Here is a 22545-nt window from a genome sequence, read left to right on the forward strand (position 1 = left end):
CCCTACTATCTTTGGTATAGGGACAAAACATATATATTTTCCACAGCACTGGAACCCTCGACCGTTTGAGTCTCAGATTGTAGAGATGCTGAAAGTTGCAAGTCGACATAGCTGGGCAGCACACGTTGGAACACCCTTGGGCTGATGCCATCTGGGCCATGCTGTCCGACGGGTGACAACTCGGGACGGATTTGACCACAGGGGACACCCCCGCGATGTCGGATGCTGCCGGGGGACATGATGATTTACAATTCTGTCCCTATCGGTATGCCACTCGAACAGCATTAAGTCGGCTGAAGCAGACTTTGCAACATTCCACACAGTGTCTCTCATGGCTCATCTGTGTCATTTAATTTTTTTCCTATTTTTTTTATCCCACGATTTTGTAACCCTTTTTCACCCGGTGCCAATTTTCAAAGTGATCCTGGGCGCTAAACTCCCCCTACCAGCCTAGGGAGCCCAGGGCCGAGCTCATGCCTCCTTCAATGCATGAGAGCCAACTGACCTTCTTGTCACCTGACAGGGGGGAGTTTCCCCGGTAGGACGTAGCGTGTGGAAGGAACACGTTATTCCAACCAGTTCCCCTCCCCTCCATCAGGTGCCTCGGCTGTCATGGGGGAGGCGGTATAGCGACCAGGATTACTACATGTTTTTGTGAGGGTATTAACTACCCTAGGAGACACGGGGAGAACATGCAAACTCCACACAGACAGAGTAGGCCCTTTTGCCAAACCCACCTAGGGTATGGGCGCTGATTTCGCGGATTTGAATAGCCAAAGAAATCTAAAATGACACAGATGCATTCCCAGTTAAACCTGTTGATCTATCAATCTTCAATCTTTCCATGCACACTCTTCCTCTGAACAGAGAATTAAAATGTTCTTTTGGAAAAAATATGGTGTGCAATTAAGTCACCAAAGTCACTTCTCTCTCAGAAGATTTAAGTTCTGCTATTTCACACGATGTGTCAATCCCACAGCTTTTAAAAAGCCTTTCCTCTGTCTCATCACATATTTTCCTCTTTTTTTTCTGTCTGTCTGTTTATTTCACTCTGCTCAGATGTCTGACATGCCTGCCAGAAACACTAAACACATCACATCCACTCACAGCAAAACACACAAACACACACACACACACGTGCGTGCGTGCGTGCGTGCGTGCGTGCGTGCGTGCGTGCGTGCGTGCGTGCGTGCGTGCGTGCGTGCGTGCGTGCGTGCGTGCGTGCGTGCGTGCGTGCGTGCGTGCGTGCGTGTGCATGCATCCGTGCCTCCGTGTGTGTGTGTGTGTGTGTGTGTGTGTGTGTGTGTGTGTGTGTGTGCCCAGGTTTGATTCCTGACCCGGTAATGTTTCGAGGTGTCCCTGAGCAACACACTTAACCCCTTACTGCTCCCCCCCATGCTCACTGACACCGAGAAGCACTCAGCTGGGTGAAGCTGAAAACAGAAATTTGTGCCCCATAAGATGAAATAGTTGTAATTATACATATATATATATATATAAATTATAATTTTGTATTGGTAGCTCCACACGGTGTCAATCAGCACCATGGATAGCTCCACACAGTGACCATCAGCACTATGAATAGCTATGCATTACAGATGCGCGGATGGGATTTTTCGTCACCCTATCCTGCGTGTACACATTCATTATCCATCCGTCATCCAACCGCATTCATTATATTATCCTATTTATAGATCCGCACTGACCGCATGTCAAATAATTATTATTTCCCTGACGTTAGTTTTCTTAGTTGTGAGATCACAGCAATGTATTGTTTAACAAAATGTTGTTGTTTTTTTCTTCTCCTTTTTCCATGCAGAGCTTACCTACGGAGGCCGCTCTAACTGTACTGTAGGCAATGGGATTCTTGGATACATACTTGTACAAACAATGTGACTCACCACCGCCGCGATCACCGATGTATGACTGTATACATATCCATGGTAACACTATCACTTTCTTATATCGCAACTTTTCATAAGACATATCCAGCATCCATTGTCGTCGGCAGGATTAAGAACTAAATCACTCCCACGCCAAACTTTTATTCCTCCCTTTTATTTTTATTTTTAATCCTCCGTTAAGTTTCTCTCTCACAATAGCAGCGTTTGCGTCCACTGTTGTTGTTTTGAAGTGGAAGGACCCCTTCCTGGCAAAACACATGTAGCACAGGCGGCAAATTTGTGCCTGATGGAAAATTACCTAATATTAAAATACTACAAACGCACGCACGCCGAGATTTCGTGCTTTTTTAAAAGCTGTAATAGGCCTATAGATAGATGTCATTAATTTATTTCCAGCATTAATTCACCCGCGGTTTATCCAATATTAATTCATCATTATACTTCACCCACACAAACTGCGGTTATACACGATTACGCGGCAACCACGACTAAAACCGCATTCCGCGCATCTCTACTAGGCATGGTGACCATCAGCACCATGGATAGCTCTACGTTGTGATCATCAGCAACATGGCATGGACAGCTCCACAGGGTAGCCATCAGCACCATGCATAGCTCCATGTGGTGGCCATCAGCACTAGGGACAGCTCCACATGTAATGGTGATGATCAGAACCAGGGATAGCTCCACTTGGTTAGAGACAGACAGCTGCTGTTGTTGTTACCTGTTAAAGGCTCTGCAGCACATTTGTGCATCTACATGTACCTGCAAGGTTCCTTCACATTTCAAAGACCTTCAAAGAGTTTTTCCACGCACCTGTTTCAGTTTCAACAAAGTCTCCTCTAGTTCAGAGATCATACTGTGAGTTCATATCTGTGAGTATGTTTCAAGGATTGCAGTTACTGTATCTGCATTGATTAATCATAACAATTTCCACTAGAAACTTAAAGTAAAATCAAGAATGTCCAGAACCTGTATGATGCCGGCACCAGGAGAAACCTGCGACTAGTCACTGCCACTCCGTCTGAGCTAGAAGGCCCTTAAGGGAGACTCAGGCCCAAGATAGCCAGTGGTAAAATTGATGATATAAGGATGCTAGGTGGGGATGTGAGCTGGTACCATGTTTTGTTTGACGGTATTATGAAGAGTCATAACCGGGTCATTACTGGTCACCATTGTGTCATTGTGTGTCAGATTGTGTGCAGTCGGACCTTAACAGAACCACACAACTTGCTTCTAAAGTACAATGTAGTCTTCATCTGTATAACACGTACAGTATATCATTTGAATGTATGTCCCTTGTGTTCATGATTTGAGATGATTGCACGATGGATAATAGTAAAGAGGGTTTTCATAATGTGATGTGTTGTGCGTTTGTAGATCTGTTATTTTTGGCAAACGCCACCATCCTACGACAGAGTACAAATTGAGCATAAGAGCCTGATAGATGAGGTTCCAAGCAAGCACTTTTATTCTCTGTGTGTACGACCCAGAACAACGAGCTGAAACAAAACTCCCATATTTATTTCAAACCAAATGACTGAACGGCATGAAAATAAATACAATCTAACAAATAAATCACATCCCAGGGCTTCTACCCTCCCTGAAGTGATATTGATATAGCGAGGAGGGGTGATGGAATGCCTGCAGAGACAAAGGGCGATGACTGTGACAGTGTGACACAATTCGACACATCTGTCTATTATCTAACTCTCATTTCTCTCGTATCCGTCTCTCTGTCTCTCTCTCTCTCTCTCTCTCTGTCTCTCTCTCTCTCTCTCTCTCTCTCTCTCTCTCTAGTGGGGAAAAAGTGAGTGAACACCAGAGCACTTCGAGTTTGTGCTTTGTTGTCGCATAATATGATCATCACATAGGCATTCCTTCAATAAACGGAGATTTGTTATCAGCAGGGGCCTAGAATATATTACATTCATAACCTCAGAGCAATCTCTGGACAATATCTCATGCTGGCATAATCACAGCTCTGTAAATTACACCTGCTGTGTTAATGCCGACAAGGTGTGGGGTGAGAAACACTGAAACAATCCGTCGCTTTCCATCCCCTTTCTCTACTTTCTCTTTCTCTCTGTCTCAATTCTCTGTACAGACAGTAGCCCAACACAAATACATAGTACATCATACAGAACCCCATAGAAGATCCATCATCACACTGAATCATGGAGGGTGTGCCTTTGAGATGCCTCACTTTACACAGGTGATGAAGGTTACTTCAATCAATCAATCAATCAAAGTTTATTTATATAGCACATTTCACATGACAGAATCAAACAAAGTGCTGTACAGGTAAAAACACACAACAAAGAGCAAACAATGCAAAGTAAACAGACGTAGCATACAAAAATTAAGTGCAAATTAAAACAAATCAACCATTAGCACCAGTCGATGGAGAGGCAGGGATACATCAGATGGCACTATAAGCCAGGGAGAAAAAATGAGTCTTTAGTTGAGATTTAAAGGTAGCTAGCGACTGGGCCGCTTTGATATGCAGGGGCAGAATATTCCAGAGCCTGGGGGCAGCCACTGCAAAGGCCCGGTCACCCCTGGTTTTTTTCGTGGGTGTTGCCGGCACCTCCAGCAGTAGCTGGTCAGCCGACCTCAAGGCTCTGGGTGGAGAATGATTAGAAATTAGATCGGCAAGGGACGGGGGTGCCAACCCATTTCGAATTTTAAAAACGAACATTAAAATCTTAAAATCTATTCGAAAACGGACAGGGAGCCAATGGAGCGAGGCTAAAACTGGAGTGATGTGGTCTCGCTTCTTTGTCCCAGTGAGGAGACGGGCAGCAGCGTTTTGGACCAACTGCAGGCGCCTCAGCAATGATTGATCAATGCCTATATATAAAGAATTATAAGAATCCAGTCTTGACGAAATAAAAGCATGGATGACCCTCTCGAGGTCATTTTGCGAGAGATAGGGCTTGATCTTGGCTTGGAGTCTGAGGTGAAAGAAGCTGGTTTTAACGACCGAGCTAACCTGTTTCTCTAATTTGAGTGCTGAATCTAGAGTGACACCGAGATTTTTTACAGAGGAGTGATTATAGGCGCTAAGGGGACCAAGGATGACGGGTGGAGGAATGGGAGAATCGAGGCCGAAAATTATGATTTCTGTCTTGCTGTCGTTTAAATTAAGAAGATTTGAGCTCATCCAAGATTTGATGTCTGCTAGGCAGTCCTGTAGTAATTGTGATGGGTTATGATCTGGGTTATTATCTTTTGGCTTAAGGGGCAGGTAAATTTGGATGTCGTCGGCAAAGCAATGAAAAGATATATTGTGTTTGGCTATGATTTCACCTAGGGGCAGTATATATAATAAAAAGAGTATGGGGCCCAGGATTGAGCCTTGAGGGACTCCACAAGTCAGAGGGGCCATAGAAGATGAGAATTCCCCAAGTTTGACGGAAAAACTCCTATTTGTTAGATAGGATTTAAACCACTGTAAGGCGGTGCCAGTAATGCCTACATTATATTCGAGACGCGATAATAAAATATTGTGGTCCACCGTGTCAAAAGCGGATGTCAAGTCAAGCAGAACCAGGACAGCTGGGCTGCCAGAGTCTACAGTTAAAAGAAGGTAATTAAAAACTCTTAAGAGTGCCGATTCTGTGCTGTGACTTGATCTAAAACCGGACTGAAATTTTTCATAGATGTCGTGGGTATTTAAAAACAGTTGCAGTTGAGCGTAAACTGTCTTTTCCAGGACCTTGGACATGAATGGCAACTGGGAAATGGGTCTAAAATTAGATAAAACGGAGGGGTCAAGATTTTTTTTTTTTATTAAAGGCTGTACCACAGCGTGTTTAAAGACTGCTGGGACACACCCTGTGTTGAGGCATGTGTTAATAATTGTTAAGATTGTAGGCCCGACTGAGCTAAAAACATTTTTTAGGAGGCGAGAGGGAATGCTGTCAGATGGGCAGTTTGTGGGCCGTAGGTGACTGACTATATCTGACAGTGCAGAGAGGGATATGGGATCGAATTTGTCGAAGGATGCATGACGTAGAGGAGGGGCAGGGACATGGAAGGCAGGTGTATGAGCAGACCTGAGGGTATTGATTTTATCAATAAAAAATGTTAAAAAACTCTCACACAGGGTGGATGAAGGCACAAAGGAGGGTAAAGTGCGTGGGGTTTACGAGGGTATTAAAAACATTAAAAAGAACTTGGGGTTTGTGGCAATTATTAGAAACTATATGGTGGAGATATAGTCCGTTTTGGCACGTTTGACGGCTATTTGGTAGTCAGAGAAGCGGTCCCGTAGGATCTCTAATGAGACATGGAGTTTATCTTTTTGCCATTTTCTCTCGGCTTGCCTGCATAGGCGTCTAAGAGCGCGGGTTGAGTCGTTGAGCCATGGCTCAGAAAGTGCTTTAGTGCGTGAATTCCTGAGGGGGGCAACGGAGTTAAGAATATCAGTGCATGTGAGGTTGAACCTAGAAATTAGTGTCTCGGCACTGCAAGCACCACTGTCGTCAGGAGGTTGAGGTGATGAGGCATTAAAAATAGCAGAGAATTGTGATGTAGTTGAGGGGTTAATCGCACGCGAGCGGCGTGTGGGGGCAATAGAAATAGGCTCTGAGCAGGGAATAGAAACAGTGAATGAAATGGGAATATGATCCGAGGTTAGGGTGACCACCCGTCCCGAAATTCGCGGGACAGTCCCGAAATTGGACCCTCTGTCCCGCGTCCCGCACAAGCAGGGCAATGTCCCGAAAATCAAAGTTATGGGAAAAAAAAAAAAAAAAAAAATTATTTTATAAAAAAAAAAAAAAGTTCATTACATTTTGAAGTTAACTTGCAATACCCTCTTATATCTAATCCTAACCCTAAAACCAAAGTAAAGAAACCAAAAACTGGAAAAAAAACGAACCCAATCCGCCCAGAACCGCGAAAAAAACGAACCCAAACCGCCCAGAACCGCAAAAAAAAATCGCGCGCGCGCTTCGCGCGCGCGCGGGAGTCGTCCGCATGCACGCGCGCTGCGCGCGCGTGCATGCGTCCCGCGATGTCCCGCGAAACGGGTTAATCTGTCCCTCAATGGACCTGTCTGGAGGTGGTCACCCTATCCGAGGTTGAGGATAAGGGGCACAGTACAATGGGGGAAACAGTGAGTCCATGGGACAGAACAAGGTCGAACAAGGTCTAAATACCATTTTTACCACTTTTTGTAATCTTATGGCACAGCTTGACCATTTTTACCACTTTTTGTAATCTTATGGCACAGCTTGACCATTTTTTACCACTTTTTGTAATCTTAGGGCACAGCTTGACCATTTTTTATCACTTTTTGTAATCTTATGGCACAGCTTGACCATTTTTTACCACTTTGTTCTAATTTTTCAAACATCACCCAGGATGCGACTGACGCGCCTAGTAATTCATTTTCAATGAGAAGCGAGTGTTCAGGTAGGGAGGCGTAGGCAATCTGACAGGCAGAGCGACAAACGAGTCCGTCTACAGTATGTATTCACATGGAGCGCAGTGTGACCCTGCTGATCTAAGCAAGAACACACTGTCTGAAAAGCCCTCAAGACTCTCTCTCTCATCCAGCAGTGATGGTCTGTGTGCGGGTCAGGCCAACCACTGCCTCAATTACGTTTGGATTCTGTCATGTGTGAAACTCAGCCCACTCATTGAAAAAAATGAGTGACGCTTCAATTCTGTTTACTGTACAGTATTTTGACAAAAATATAGGCAACATAAAGTTCACTGTGTCACATACTGAAATGAATGAAAACGAATGGCTTCTTTAAAGGTCAAGAATATTTTATCAGCACTATTGTAAATGACTGTATACAGTATATGACTTCTAGACAGTGCGCTAAACATACAAAAACATATGGTCCTTTTAAAAAGATAGGATTTAAGAGTGAAATGAATGATGTACAGTACTTGATTCATGGACCGAATTTTATGGCCCAGCAATTAGACTTTTCAAATTTTACTTTTCATTTAAAAAAATATTCAAAACAATGCTTTGAATATTTACCACCATTTGCATGGTATTCCAGGACATTGCATTCATTGAATTGTGTGTTAATTGATATTTACAATACAATGTGATGCCCCACTGCGTGGGTGAGACATGTTGGAGCCCTAAGGGAAGTGACCAGCCAATGACAAAGCTGCAAATCCACAGTCTAGTGATCGCCATGCAGGCATGTTAGGTAGGTGAAAACAGTAGGCATACAAGTGTTAACTCATGGGCTAACATAGCCATGGTTCACATGACGCTTGTATACAAGCGTCATGGTGCCCTGTCCCCCTGGTCTAAAGTTTTGTTCGATTTTTTCAGATTGCCATCGCTCACATAAACATAAACGTTCAGATTTCAAATATAAAGTGCTTACCACCGAGCCACGGATGTTACAAGGCGATGTGGACCGCGATGAGTACCCGTATCTCCCGTATTGTTCAATAAAAAGCATTTTAATCCCATCGCCGTCCATTTTCTCCAAATTGTCTCCTATACTTTCAACCATGCGACACTAATGGTTGGGAGGTGTATTGCACTCTGATACATTACAAAACAAAAAAAAACAAAAAAAGAAAATGGCCGGCGATGGGATTAAAATGCTTTTTATTGAACAATACGGGAGATACGGGTACTCATCGCGGTCCGCATCGCCTTGTAACATCCGTGGCTCGGTGGTAAGCACTTTATATTTGAAATCTGAACGTTTATGTTTATGTGAGAGATGGCAATGTGAAAAAATCGAACACAACTTTAGACCAGGGGGACTCGGCACCATGACTGTCATGGTATGACAGTCATGTTTCAGGGCTAGGGCTAACAGGGCTGTGGCCCAGGGCACTGACTCAAAACATATATGACCGGGCAGGGAAGGTGCTGTACCGATGCTGAATTACTGTCTGTGTCGAAATATGTCTGCAGCACCATACCCTCCCGCTGAAGAAGTGAAAATTATCAGTAGCAATCCCCACTGACAAAATGCTGTCCCGGTGGGCCACCAAGCCTGGTTGTAGCCCTGGGCACCAACAACTCTTAATCCAGCCCTGTACACAATCACTCTTTGTTTTCTGTTTTTCATCTCTCTTGCTCTCACTCCAAACTCTTATCCTTTGCTGAAACCTGTCGACACATTTGAACACAAGTATTCTATCAGTGATGTGCAGGTGGAGTATTTTGTTCCCCTTCCTTACATTAATATACTCCAAAAACATGACTTCACCCATCAGCCTCTGAACGCACACACACGCGCGCGCACACACACACACACACACACACACACACACACACACACACACACACACACACACACACACACACACACACACACACACACACACACACACACACACACACACACACACACACACACACACACACCACTATTTACCAGCTCTCTTTAGGGACTATTTAAGAGTTTCTGGCGACAACAGACCTGCAGTACTGTACAGTAATACATCAATAATGGTTTGTACTGTACATGCAAGCCATTCTTTAAATCCGTATCCAGCAGCTAGGAGACACTTATGCTGCAGCAAAACAACCCATACTTGACATAATTACAGTTGCCTATAGTGGTGCATCTGTGGAGTGACTAGTTAAATATGCATGATGGTGATTAGCATAAAGCACATGACACACACACACACACACACACACACACACACACACACACACACACACACACACACACACACACACACACACACACACACACACACACACACACACACACACACACACACACACACACACATTTACATCAGTATGTCTCCTGTGCCACTTCAGGGCTGCTACTGTGGGTGTTGATTCAAACTGGCGGGAGAGAGACATTTCCTCCCTGCCATGACAATTATGGCAATGAATAAAAAGCCACTTTCAGAGAGAGAGAGAGAGAGAGAGAGAGAGAGAGAGAGAGAGAGAGAGAGACTCACTAGTAACGGTCAGATAGAGGGACACTATCACTAGACACTGAGGAAGAATTATATAGTTATGCTATATTGTTTTTATGGTTGTTTATATCTAACCTTTATACTTTACCATCACGTATAGTACTTATATAATACATTATGAAATGACATGATATTTGGTAGCCTGTAGGAGCCAAGATGTCTCCGCAAGGCCTGATAGCTGTTGTTTTTGTTACAGCCTGTCTGTTATGGTTCAACTTGTCCTTGTAGAAGCTAGTATAACTATGGTCTGAGCCCTGTGCTTGTTGGCAGAACTACCTTACCACCGATCTGTGTCAGACTGTGTGCCTAACATACTTATCCCCATGATATCATACATTAAAGCATTACCATCACCACCTAGAATATTGTCTCAACTCCTATTGCCTCATCAATTACTGATTGATTCAGAATTCCACGACAGCACATTTCACATTGCTACAGTATATTCCACACTCCTGATGAAAAGTTAATATGCTGAGCCAAGCTGTATACAAGCGTTGCCTGCATACAAGTACAGTATATGTCCCCATAAAAGGTAACCAATCATAGCTCACACTACAGTACATGCATGATGACATCATGGAACACTGTGCCCACAATAATCTTGGCCTGCCAGGCACTCCTAGTAGCATGGACACCCCACGAAATGGCACTTTAAGTCATACTGTGTAACATTCATTTTAATAGATTGTTTCAGTGACACCCCTTGTAGCTCTTTTGTCAATATGGATCTATACTGCTGAACAAAGAATGCTGCAGGGTCCTAGCAACAGAGAATATTTTTCAGACATGGTATTTATTAACACCAAAATACAATATAACATGCATTCCTGGTACATTTTGGGTGCAACTGTCAGGGTTAGACACATACAAATTATGTTTCATAGTTTTTAGAAATGTTGTTAAAAACGCATATGTGGAATGGTTATTGTGAAGAATGTACCAGTGAAAGTTTATATCAACAATAACTTGTGTAATTGAAGAAATCCACATTATGACTTAAGTTATCAATTCATTGCATCTCGTCATTGCAATTCATTGCATCTCGTTTATAATGTGAATGGTGCTTAACTAGCAACAGCAATGAACAGGCAGACACCACAAACAACATTGGACAGGGAGGCCGACCATCATTAGACTCTATCTTATGTATTTCCATTAACAAAACATTTCACTGCTTCAAACCAGCATGATTATACTGTTCTTAGTTCAATGCTAGACTTAAGATGGACCCGTGAATCTGCTCATTAATGAGTGTTTAATTTGGTAATGAAGATGAATGCATAAAAAAGTTTTTCATTCAAGGACCCGGTAGGGAGTGGTAGAAGTATAAAAAAGAATATTTGCTCAACTTCTTACACTGTCGTTTTATTCTTTGTCAGAAGGAAGATTATCTTATAAATAACTTATGGTAAGGTAAGCTGAGAAGAGCTCCAGCACAAAGGAACCAGATAAATGAAATGACTGATTCAGGGCTCCTCAATCAAAATACAATGCAGAAATGACCAGAATCCGTTGATCAAAGGCCGTCCTCCTGCCACCGGAGCCTTTGTGATTGACACACCTGTCTCCAGCAAGCAGCCTCAGCAGACAGGTGAGCTCAAAGCTTTATCAACTCCGAAAACCAATCAAGGGTTCAAGGGAAACCCCCTCCCCCCATCTCACCCTACAAACTCGAATGAACCGAACTGTACTTGCACGCCTCGCTCAGAGCAGGGATGATGAGGCAAGAGATGTTTCAACTTGGTAAAGCATGCACTGTTCGTGTTCACCTCAGCACAAGGAGTCAAAAGTAGTGGAGCTAAAGTGCAGAGGTAGTGTACAGTAGAAACACACAGAAGACTAGACTTCCCTTTTCACTTGGTGAAGGGCCCTTGGAGAGAAGAGGAGATAAATGCTGCCACTCCACAAGAGCATGTGGGTAATATTTAACCCATGGACGAAAAATAAACAGTACCCAAATCAACCTAATTTATTAGCTAAAATCTTAATGTTCAAGGAAATTATATTATGGTATGTATACAAAAAAATCTAATGTTTACAAAACAAATGGTCATTGGTTACATTGGTCCTAAAAATTGTATCTCTATGCAAGGCAAAATCTCAAAACCTCAACTCAAAGAGTTAATATTTTGGCTTGTATAGAGTGTCTCAGAGTCTATGACAGCCTCTGGCTGTGGTCCCCCTATTGCAAAATGGCATACAAATCAAAACAAAACAAAACTATATACTACTGTAGCTCACAACACATTGTGATCTGTTCTTGCTATTTTTCGAACATTTTCAAAAATGTTTGACAAAATGTTTAAACTTTGTAATGTTTTGACAATAAATAGGGACACCAGCTTGAAAGTGGTTAAACTGGCACAATTATCATTTAGCTATCTTTTCCAATGCCCATCCTGGCACCTCCCCTGTGAGCCGTTGGCCCCACTTTCAAAACCTGTGGTCTATGATACTCAGCCAAAAGTCTGTAGAGAATGAGAGTTGGACACAGAGAGCACTTTGTGCTAATCGGACAATCAGAAATCATTAAATGATAATTAGGCTATAGTGATTTTAGCAGAAAAGTTACTGGCCCCGTATATACAGTTCATTTCTAAAACGTTTCTTTGGATAGTCTAGAATGCTAGGAGTACTGTCACTCAAAGACCTTCATGCAGTGTTTCTAAAATGTACAGGATCAAGATCCAGTGTGAAAAAGACTTATTTTTCATTTATTTAATTATAAGAAATATATACAGTACATGTAATAATAATAATAATAATAATAATAATAATAATGATAATGATAAATAAAAAGTCTAGATCGTAATCACACATCAAATTATTCCATATTTGCCGATCACATACTGAGCTACTGAATATTAATTAAATAAAAAGCCTTTTGCTTTCCTAGCAGTGATATGACTTGATTATAGTGTTTTATTTTGCCATTATAGAAACTATCAATTGCATTATTTTAATAGTACATAATTAGAACTACTTTGTCATTAAAGAATGTTAGCATGGCATGTTAAGATCTTTGTGTTGACTGGTAAATGCTATTATTTTATGTATATCCTGACAAAAAGGCGGCACAAGAGATGTTCCGTTCTTTCCATGTGGACCTGTCTATTAATGCATGGCAACAGCCTACGTACTGGGGTCAGCCGCTTCAGATGAGCTATGAAGAAGTGGGGCTTGGCAGACAGTCTAGCATGTGAGTGCGGTGAGCCTGAGCAGGCTGCCAAACATATAATCACCACCTGCCCCCTAAACAAACCACATTCAGAATCCGGCCTCCTCGACGTAGGACCAGAGACGAGGGCATGGCTACAAGGCTTTTCATAAAGACTTTATGTCTTCAATCACTAGTTTTAAGTCTTCTTTCAAACAGCATGATATGCGTTTTTGTAAATTATGGAGAAAAAAAATAAATGATGTGTGCATATGGTTGCCACATCACCTCTTCCCCCCTACATGCAAGCTTAAATCTAATACATAGTCTCCCTCACTACAAATTACATTTTGGACATTTAGCAGATGCTCTTATCCAAAGCGGATTACAAAGTGCAAGATCAGAGTAAATAGCATGATCCCATTTATTGTAGGATAGAAGCTAGATGTTTGGTGTAGAGGGAACTAATTATATGGACCCCTGGAGGAGCCCAGTCAAAATGAAGGTTCTTCCTCAACGTGGTTTTTGAGGTTTTAAATAGATAAAATAATGATAATGTCATGGCAAGTCATTCTGCCAATTACAGTGTGTGTAGACCAAATGATATGTAAATTGGTTTGCCTAATATAGGGTTTGTATGGAAATATGGACAATCTTTCTCTTTCCGTCCGCTCACCTCATCTCTCTCAGTCTCATGCACCGAGTTAGAGATCACTCACTCATGGACTCATCTGCATTTGCATTTTTAATAAAAATCGAATTTCATTGGTCATATTTGTCCAAACAAGAATTGCACACAGCGCAACACACACACACACACACACACACACACACACACACACACACACACACACACACACACATACACACACACACACACACACACACACACACACACACACACACACACGCACACACACACCGGAGGATCCATTAATCTGGCATGCATTGCGTCTTTCAGCAGCTCAGATTTTTTATGTGGGAACATTTAATATGCAAAACTTTTTGGCCACTTTAAAAATGAACAGGTTACAAATTGCTCAGAAACAACCACGGCCTGATGGGTTATATCCTCCATAAAGCATCGTAATTATGCAGTACGTATCGCTCTCACCCTTTCTCTCACATATTTCACAGCAGAGAAATGGAAGGCTGGTGAAAGGATCAGCAGACTCCCCTGATACCACTAAACCAATTTCAACCTGGCGTCCTTACTGTGAGCAGTCAAACTTTTTGTAATTTATTTTTGCTTATTTCACACGACACATGATGCAACTAATCATAACATCAGTAACTTGACTGTTATCTAGAGCGGCCACCTGGTTGTTGCGTCTGGTCATTCTCTCTCTGTGTCACCCTCTCTCACTCTCCACTCCCTCTTTTATTCGGCTCCTGTTTGTTCGCTCCGTCGGCAATCTCCACTTCACAGGCCTGATTTCATGGAGGTGAGAGGAGGTGGTGTGTATGTATGTGGGGTTTTGATTATGAATAGAAGTGCAGGTGCTTCCATTGTTGCCACGGCTAGCTCCGTGGCACACCAGCCACCGCCTCCTCCCCTCCCCGCGCTCCCCGCCAATCAAAGTGCCGCCGCAGAGCTCCCCGTTTAACCCCGTCAGGTCCACCCGCGGGTGCGGCGACAGGAATGGAAATGAGAGAAGAAGAAAGGGAGATGAAAAGCAAACTGCAAAACAGGTAGGAGGCAAGAGAGCAGGCGGGCATTGGAAAGTAGCCACATTAAAAAATAAAATAAAAAACCTATAAACACATTGAGAACACCATATGTGACACTCAAACATGGATGCAGAAAAAGTGTATAAATATTGGCTCACAGACACACAGAGTAATGCTGATATCACTGTGATGCCCACAAATGTGACACAATCAGATGTGTCACATTCATACTAATCTCTCAAGAACAGATTCAGAGCTGCGCTTGAATCTGTCAGGAGCCCTGTTGAGAACCTGTGCACATTGGCTACAAGTGGGCAGGCCTTCAGATCAGGAAGCAGGCCACGCTTTACCCAATCAAATGTAGTGGGCGGGATTTACATCTGTGCATCTCGCTTCCCACTGGAAACAAACCAAAACTCATTTAACAATAGCGTCCTCGAAGCCGACAAAACCACGGAAAGTCAGTAACATTTTAACTTGCTCTTTCATCATAGAAACAAGTGGGATAATAACCAAAACGATCCATGTTCTTTGGGAGAAATGGTGTTAGTGTTCCGTGGAGAAATATTGTTAGTGGGAATGAAAACATAGGCGCACCACCGTAAGTGAAGGGCTGAGGACAGACCAAAACTCCGGTTTCCAGTCAGCGTAGGTCTACTTAATCAATCCTCCCAGAGTCAAATCAAAGGTAAAAAAAACAGCAGAGGGCTCTGTTTTTCCTTTTTTTTGACGATGGGTTCCCAGATTGTATTCATACAAACAATCCACATGCATTTCTGTGCATGCTTTAGCAGCTTCAACCACATGAACCCTATAGCATCCCTATGTGGCTTGTCATAATAGGCGAACATTTGGTGAAAATGGCAGATCTGTAGATGTGCAATTTTTGGAGAAGATATTTGGGGAGAAAAAGAGAAAAAAGGAGGGGACCAAGTATAGACCCCTAGAGACGAATAAGTATATGGGGTATAAGAAGTGGTTACGTTTTTCCATTTTGAGAATAAGGCCCGTTAGTTCACTAATAAGCCGATATCTTCCGAAAGCCAAGCAAGTTCAACCCTACAGGGAAAGCCTTCTTTTACAGAGAGCCAAAGGAGTAAATAGCATGTCTTTTATCACAAGCCGACAGGCATGGGGGCATGAAAGGCTATATTGTATGAGTGGAGGACAGATTTCTCTAAATCTACACTGAAAGCATGGGCGCATATGCGTGATACATACACACAAACACACTATATGCATACGTAATGTACACACAAGGGGCTCATCTCCTGAGCGGGCAATGACATAATCCCCTTCTGTACAGATGGGTTTTAGGTTCACCACTGCTCATCTGAACTTGGGTTAATTTACACGCGCACGCACGCACGCACACACACACACACACACACACACACACACACACACACACACACACACACACACACACACACACACACACACACACACACACACACACACACACACACACACACACACACACACACACGCTTAGTTTCTCTTTGAGGTTTAATCCACTCGTGGGAAGGTTAATCATCCATGGATGAGCTAGAGAATACCTATCAGCCTCCGTTCACCTGCACACACACGTGTGTGTGTGTGTGTGTGTGTGTGTGTGTGTGTGAATGTAGTGATTGTTTAATCTCTCTCTCTCTCTCTCTCTCTCTCTCTCTCTCTCTCATATGGATCATGTGCAAGGTATCCCACCGTTGCTTTGCAGGGGGTCTGTCTTTTTACTCGTTCTCCTGTTGCTTTGCCAGATCAATTTTCCATCCATAAATTTTCCTTGCCTTTGATCTTTCTCTCATTTGATCTTTATCTGCCTTTGTTTAGCCATTGCACAAAGCTCTGTTCAGGTTGTTGGAAAGTCTGTCTGTCTGTCTGTCTGACTGACTCACTCAGCCTGTCTGTTCTCTCTCTCTCTCTCTCTCTCTCTCTCTCTCTCTCTCTCTCTCTCTCTCTCTCTCTCTCTCTCTCTCTCTCTCTCTCTCTCTCTCTCTCTCTCTCTCTCTCTCTCTCTCTCTCTCTCTCTCTCTCTCTCTCTCTCTCTCTCTCTCTCTCTCTCTCTCTCTCCTCCCCCCCCCCTCCATATTACTGAATCGTGGATTCCAGAATCCTAAGCATGTTTCAAAGCTTCACTGGATTCATCTCATAGATTATTATACGAGAAACTCACAGCTTAGTTTTTGCGAAAAAAAGGACGAGCATTTTGTTTTTTTAGTTTTTTCAAAAATGTGGATTATGTGAATCTAAACCTTTGAAAAAAGAAAAGAACAGCAAAACAATGTGTCAGTAGGTTGAGCTGGATTGTCACCATTCAGGCAGGGGAGACGTGTGTCTCCATGAATTCACAATAGGAAGCCCTTAGCCTGAGTGCATCTTTCATGCATGCTTCACACTTCACACCTCTAAGTGTGCACTCATGCATATTACTGCTCGCCCACACAAAAAAATGAAAAATGTGCAAAGGCTAAATAATTGAGTTCACCTTTTACTAGTGCCATACTGAATCACTGATTTATTTTACAAAATTACACATTTATTGTTAATGCCTTTATGCTTTTTACATAACGTTTGTGTTTTATTAGTTGAGATGCAAAACCATTGTAATTAGGTGATTTGTCTGTATCTATGTGTCACGTTGTCTGCATATTTGTCCACCAGAGGGTACTGCAAATGTCAAACGTGGCAAGGCACACCTCCAGCTCCAGGTTACCTTGTTGGCTGAACCACATAGACTGCGAATGCAGACTGACTGACTGACTGACTGACTGACTGACTGACTGAAGCCCGATTCATATGCAAGACAGTGTCGTGTCGCTGAGCAGGTCTGCTATTTTTATCGCGCGGCACCATCGTGCAACAGAGCATAAATGATGCGAAGCCTGTGGAGCTAGTTCAGGCAGACAACTCAAAGGAGCGCCAATTCCTGATCAGCTGATCAGTCACATGCTCACTCCATCTGATTGGGGCGGGCTATATAAACCTCCCTGCTCACAGCTCATTCTTCTTGCTGCTGCTCTGCCAGCTTGCTGCTCTGCTATGAGTTTTTTTGTGCTCCCACCACCCCATCATTATCCACAGTCGCGTAACGAGGCAATAGTAGGCCCCGACGCGAGGCGGTCACAGCGGGCCCTCATGAATGCGCATGTGCACACGGACTGCGCGGTTATTAGTGGTTTCTGATACTTTTTCCGCGGGTTTGTGACGGATTTCTGGGTACATAAACAACGGTTTTGTAACAACTACTTAACAATTACAATGTTAAGGGCCCACCCAGGTTTATTTTTTAATTACATTATTTTTTTTTATATATACATTTTTTCTTCTTTTTTTTCTGGGTGGGGAGGTGCCCCTAACGTCATGGGCCCCAACGCAACCGCGTTGTCTGCGTGACGGTAGTGACGCCCCTGATTATCCACCTGTGGGCTCTGTTTCTATGATTCCCTTATGGGGGTCTATTTCATTCCATTCCCTGTAAAATCTAGTTGGCAAATCATTTATTATGATTCATGCTTACAGGGAATGAATGAAATGAGACAGAGCCGTGACGCCAAATATGCTCAATAAATATATCTATTCAATCCAAGAGTTGTCTGACTGAAATTAGGCTTTAGTCACTGAGTGATGAAGGTACACCACTTGTCGGCCGGTTGGCCTAACAACAAACTAGCCCTCCAGGCAATAGGATGGTGTCTACAGTATCTATCCTAATAACGACCCATTCTTTATCATTAAAGAATCATCATCATTTTTGCAGGCCTTTACAGAGTGAGTATTTCACTCTCATTTGCCCCTAAAAATAGATACTATGTGCGAACCGGAAAAATAATTTACGAAGTGTGCACGTAAAGATTACAAACTTTTGTCTGTAATCAGACTCAGAACCCTTAGCTTACCCATAGATTACCAAAACATATTAAACAAGAATAACACAGTCATATTATGCCAGCTTGTGCCAAGCTAATCTCTCAAGAACAGATTCTGCACTGCGTTGGAATCTGTCGGGGAGGTTCGTCATAACGTGTGCGCATTCAGATCAGGAAGCAGGCCGCGCTTTACCCAATCAAATGTAGTGGGCGGGATTCACATGTCCGTCGATCTTTCCCCCTCGAAACAAACCCAAACTAATTTAACAATAGCGTCCGCGGAGCAGACAAAACCACGGAAAGATATTCACATTTTAACTTACTCTTTCATCATAGAAACAAGTGGGCTTATAACCAAAACGATCCATGTTCTCTGGGAGAAGTGGTGTTAGTGTTCCGTGTAGAAATATTGTTAGTGGGAATGAAAACATAGTGGCACCCACCGGAAGTGAAAGCTGAAGGCAGACCTCTAAACCCCGGTTTCCTTGCGCACTGGTGTCACGTTTTCTTCCGCCCAGAGCCAACAGACATAGAACAAACAGCAGAGGTCGCTGTTTTTCATTTTCAGTTGGATTTGGGTTCCTAGATTGGTGCCAAGCTAAAACCCTTGAAAAGTACTGTCATGACTTGCATCTTACTAAAAATTACCCCAAAAACCTAAATATTAAACTCAAGAGTTAAATTAAGGTGACTTTCACATCTAAAGTTGACTTAGAAAGATCACAACAAGAGCAAAATTGTTTCTGGTTTTGTGTTCACACAGTCTGTCTGATACAATAGCCTATAGTTAAATGTTTAGATCATTAGAAGAAACACAGACTGTCTGTGTGTTTGCTGTTTTTGTAAAAAAAATTGGGGTCCAAAAAAGACATACTTAATTCATTGTCGGTTTTATTTATTTAATTGTGGTATTTACTATTTAATGTTTGGACCTAAAAACGTCCATAGATAGCTGTATTCTGACCTGAATAGCATGATGAGGATGTTGGATATAGACAGAAAAGGCAATTCTGCAATGTGGCCTGCATATTTCATGTATATTGTCTATTCCAGTGACTGGACTGACAGAAATGCTTCGTGACTATACTATTACTTGGATTAGATAAAAGTATTTTGGTATGAGAATATGCATTTTAGACGTAACCAGGTATAGGCCTACTGGATCCATAACGCCATGTCTGCCATTTGTTACAAACTTAACCGCTTGAACATCGGTTGAACATTCAGGGAGTGATTTTAATAGTGGAGAGATCGTCTGCTTTAATGGACATAAATGCATTAGAAGGCTCGGCTGCCACTTCCAATTTGGCTGCAGCGAATACAGGTCGCTCCAATGAACTGCAGCGGCCAATGAGGTATCTAGGTATATCTATGCAGAGACATCCTGGCTATAGTTCATCACAGGGTTACCGACCGTGTCACAGTGGTGTAGAACATTTACTTGTAACAGAGTATTTCTACACAGTGGTATTGCTACTTTTACTTAAATCCAAAATCTGAGCACTTCGTCCAGTGCGCGACTCCAATAAAACACACACATTGTTCCACCTTGCTGTGAATCCTACCTTGAGGGCCACAAACGTCAATGACAAAACCACTTACCCTGATCAAGGTCGTACTCCTCCACCGTGCTGACAAAGTGGGGTCTGGAGTAGAAGTTGTGGGGGCCCGGCTGCTGCAGGCCCCCCAAGCTGAAGAAGCTGCGCTCTGTGGCAGTGCAACAGGAGAAGGCCCTCCGGCTGGGGATGCAGGCATACCGCGTCCAGCTCTTCACCTCCAGGTCAAAGGCCTCCAATGCTGTCACAGGCATCTTGCCCTGACGGCCACCTGAGACACACAAGAGGAGTATAATGGCAGCTTTTACATGTTACTTTATGTAAGTTAAACAGATCAGGAAGATGCAGGACTCAGTTGTCAGGAACCAAACTCCATACTTTATTGTAGATCTCATCACAGCAGAGAGAGACTTGTGTCTCTCCCCAGAGCTTCCCCCATCACTCCCCAACACCATTCTCTCACAGACATTTATACAATCAGGAGAAGTACACAAGAGGTAACAACAGATGGTCACTCCTTACATGGGCTTTATTCTATAACTGACTCACCCAGAGTCAGTATGTTTGAAATAGGTTTGCATGAGTCGACTGTTTGTAAAGGAGTTTGTCAGGGAGAGGAGTTTAACAACGAAGAACAGGTGATGATTGTTGCATCTACTAATACATTCAATTAATCAATACCACAATGACTGAATTTTATCCACTACAGGAGGAATTCAGCAGGGGAGAAAAACAGGATTTAGTGTTTTTTCACTGCAAAGGCTCGAACTAAATACTCCAAAACTGTTATGATCAGGCAAGTTTTGATATCCAGGTGCATAATTCAAGTTCAAAGTAGAAGCAAAACGAGCACAACTCAGTCCTTAAACAATAGTTTTCCGGGTGCACAGCTCAACAAAACTCAATGTAAAAGACAAAGAATTTCCAGTTCCTTTTTGATACTTGTAATAAATCTAAAACAAAGCACAGACAGACACAAACGCATTTTGGTGTCAAGTCTTCATCAGTGTGAAGGCTTGACGCCTAAACATGTTCGTGTCTGCCCGTGGAGACCTTCTGGTATTAAGAGCACCAGAAGGACTTGGGAGTGCTGGCATAATTCAAGTTTCCGTGGTAACAAGGCAATAGTTTGGTATATAAATTGATTACTTCATTAAAATGTATTAGAAAATTATAATAAATGATTCCATTTACGTATTTGTTCGATTAACTGTTGCACCCCTAGTTGAAACAGAGAGGGAGCTGGCGGAGGTGATGCAGAGAGAATGTAGAGAGGAGAAGAAAAAGAAAGGAAAAGCTTTGCAGATAATGGAAGGAGTCAACTGGGAGATGGAGAAGGAATCTGCGGAGGAGTGGAAGAGGAGAAAGGGTCAGCTTGTGTGGGCAGGAGGGAGAGGAGACAGGGAGCAGCTAGACGTGGGGTCAGAGTGAGTGGGAGAAATCACAGTGGAGGAGGGAGCGAGCGACAGAAAGAGAGTAATCTGAACTAAAATAATTGTTGTAAATAGTTGTAATGGACTGAGTAAAGTCATACTGTGTACTTTCATTTTAGTAGTCTTTTTGGAAGACACCTCTCATAGCTCAGCGTTTGTCTATACGGAAGTATCGCTCAAAAAGGAATGGTGCAGGGTCCTAGCGCCTGAGGATATTTTGGAACATAAAACACGTCAGAATTTGTATTTATTAACGTTAAAATACATTTCTGGTACATTTCACGGTACACAGTGAGGAGTTGTCATTTATGTGGAATGGTTATTGCTACAAATTGATAAATTAACTCTGAGGATTCTACAAAGGCAAGGGAACCAGGTAATGAGTGCATGTGGTTTTAAACTTAAAGGCTCAAACAAAAAAATCAGTCTCTGGTTCACTGACAAAAATATATAGTTTGGAGGTTTTCCCTTTGATGGCATCAAAGCAGGGGACCTTGATTGCAAATCATGTTTAAAAAATATTCTAAGATTCAATTTTCTCATAATGATGACTACAAGGATTTCTGTTGTAGCATAAGATCTAAAGCTGCAGCAATATACATTTCATATCCTCCCCAAATCCTGTGTAGGAGACCACATTTCTACCGCTCTTCCAAGAGGGAATCCTCGATTGCCATGGGGATGTATTGCACATAAGTATGAGCTTCAGGCAGCACTAACACCAGGGTCAAAACGTCTCAATGGCAGATCAGGGAGACCACCTCTAACCACTGCAGATGTACTAGTTATATTATATAGTATTAACTCTTTCAGTGCCAAGAGTATTTTCATAAAGTACTCCCAAACTGCCAGGAATTTGCGTTTTTTTAAATTTTTAAATTTTGTAATTTTTCATTCAAATAAATGATCTGATTGGGGTTTTAAACCCATAATACAGTTCTACCAGTAGAGAGCAACAAATCGACACATTGATGATCTCGCTGGCTCACTCGCCCCCTCCCAAACAGGCTC

The 22545-nt window shown here is 42.6% G+C and overlaps 1 protein-coding gene across 1 annotated transcript in view; it reads right to left on the reverse strand.

Annotated features, from left to right (window-relative positions):
• The window catches only part of klhdc8b (kelch domain containing 8B), a 189528-nt gene that overhangs the window by 32672 nt on the left and 134311 nt on the right, over positions 1-22545 (reverse strand). The window contains exon 4 of the mRNA XM_080445451.1: positions 20148-20372. Within this exon, the coding sequence (XP_080301577.1) occupies positions 20148-20372 (225 nt within the window). The remainder of the gene's footprint in view (positions 1-20147; positions 20373-22545) is intronic.

Source organism: Gymnoscopelus braueri (genome assembly GCF_963280865.1).
Source record: "Gymnoscopelus braueri genome assembly, chromosome: 12".
Lineage (NCBI taxonomy): Eukaryota > Metazoa > Chordata > Actinopteri > Myctophiformes > Myctophidae > Gymnoscopelus > Gymnoscopelus braueri.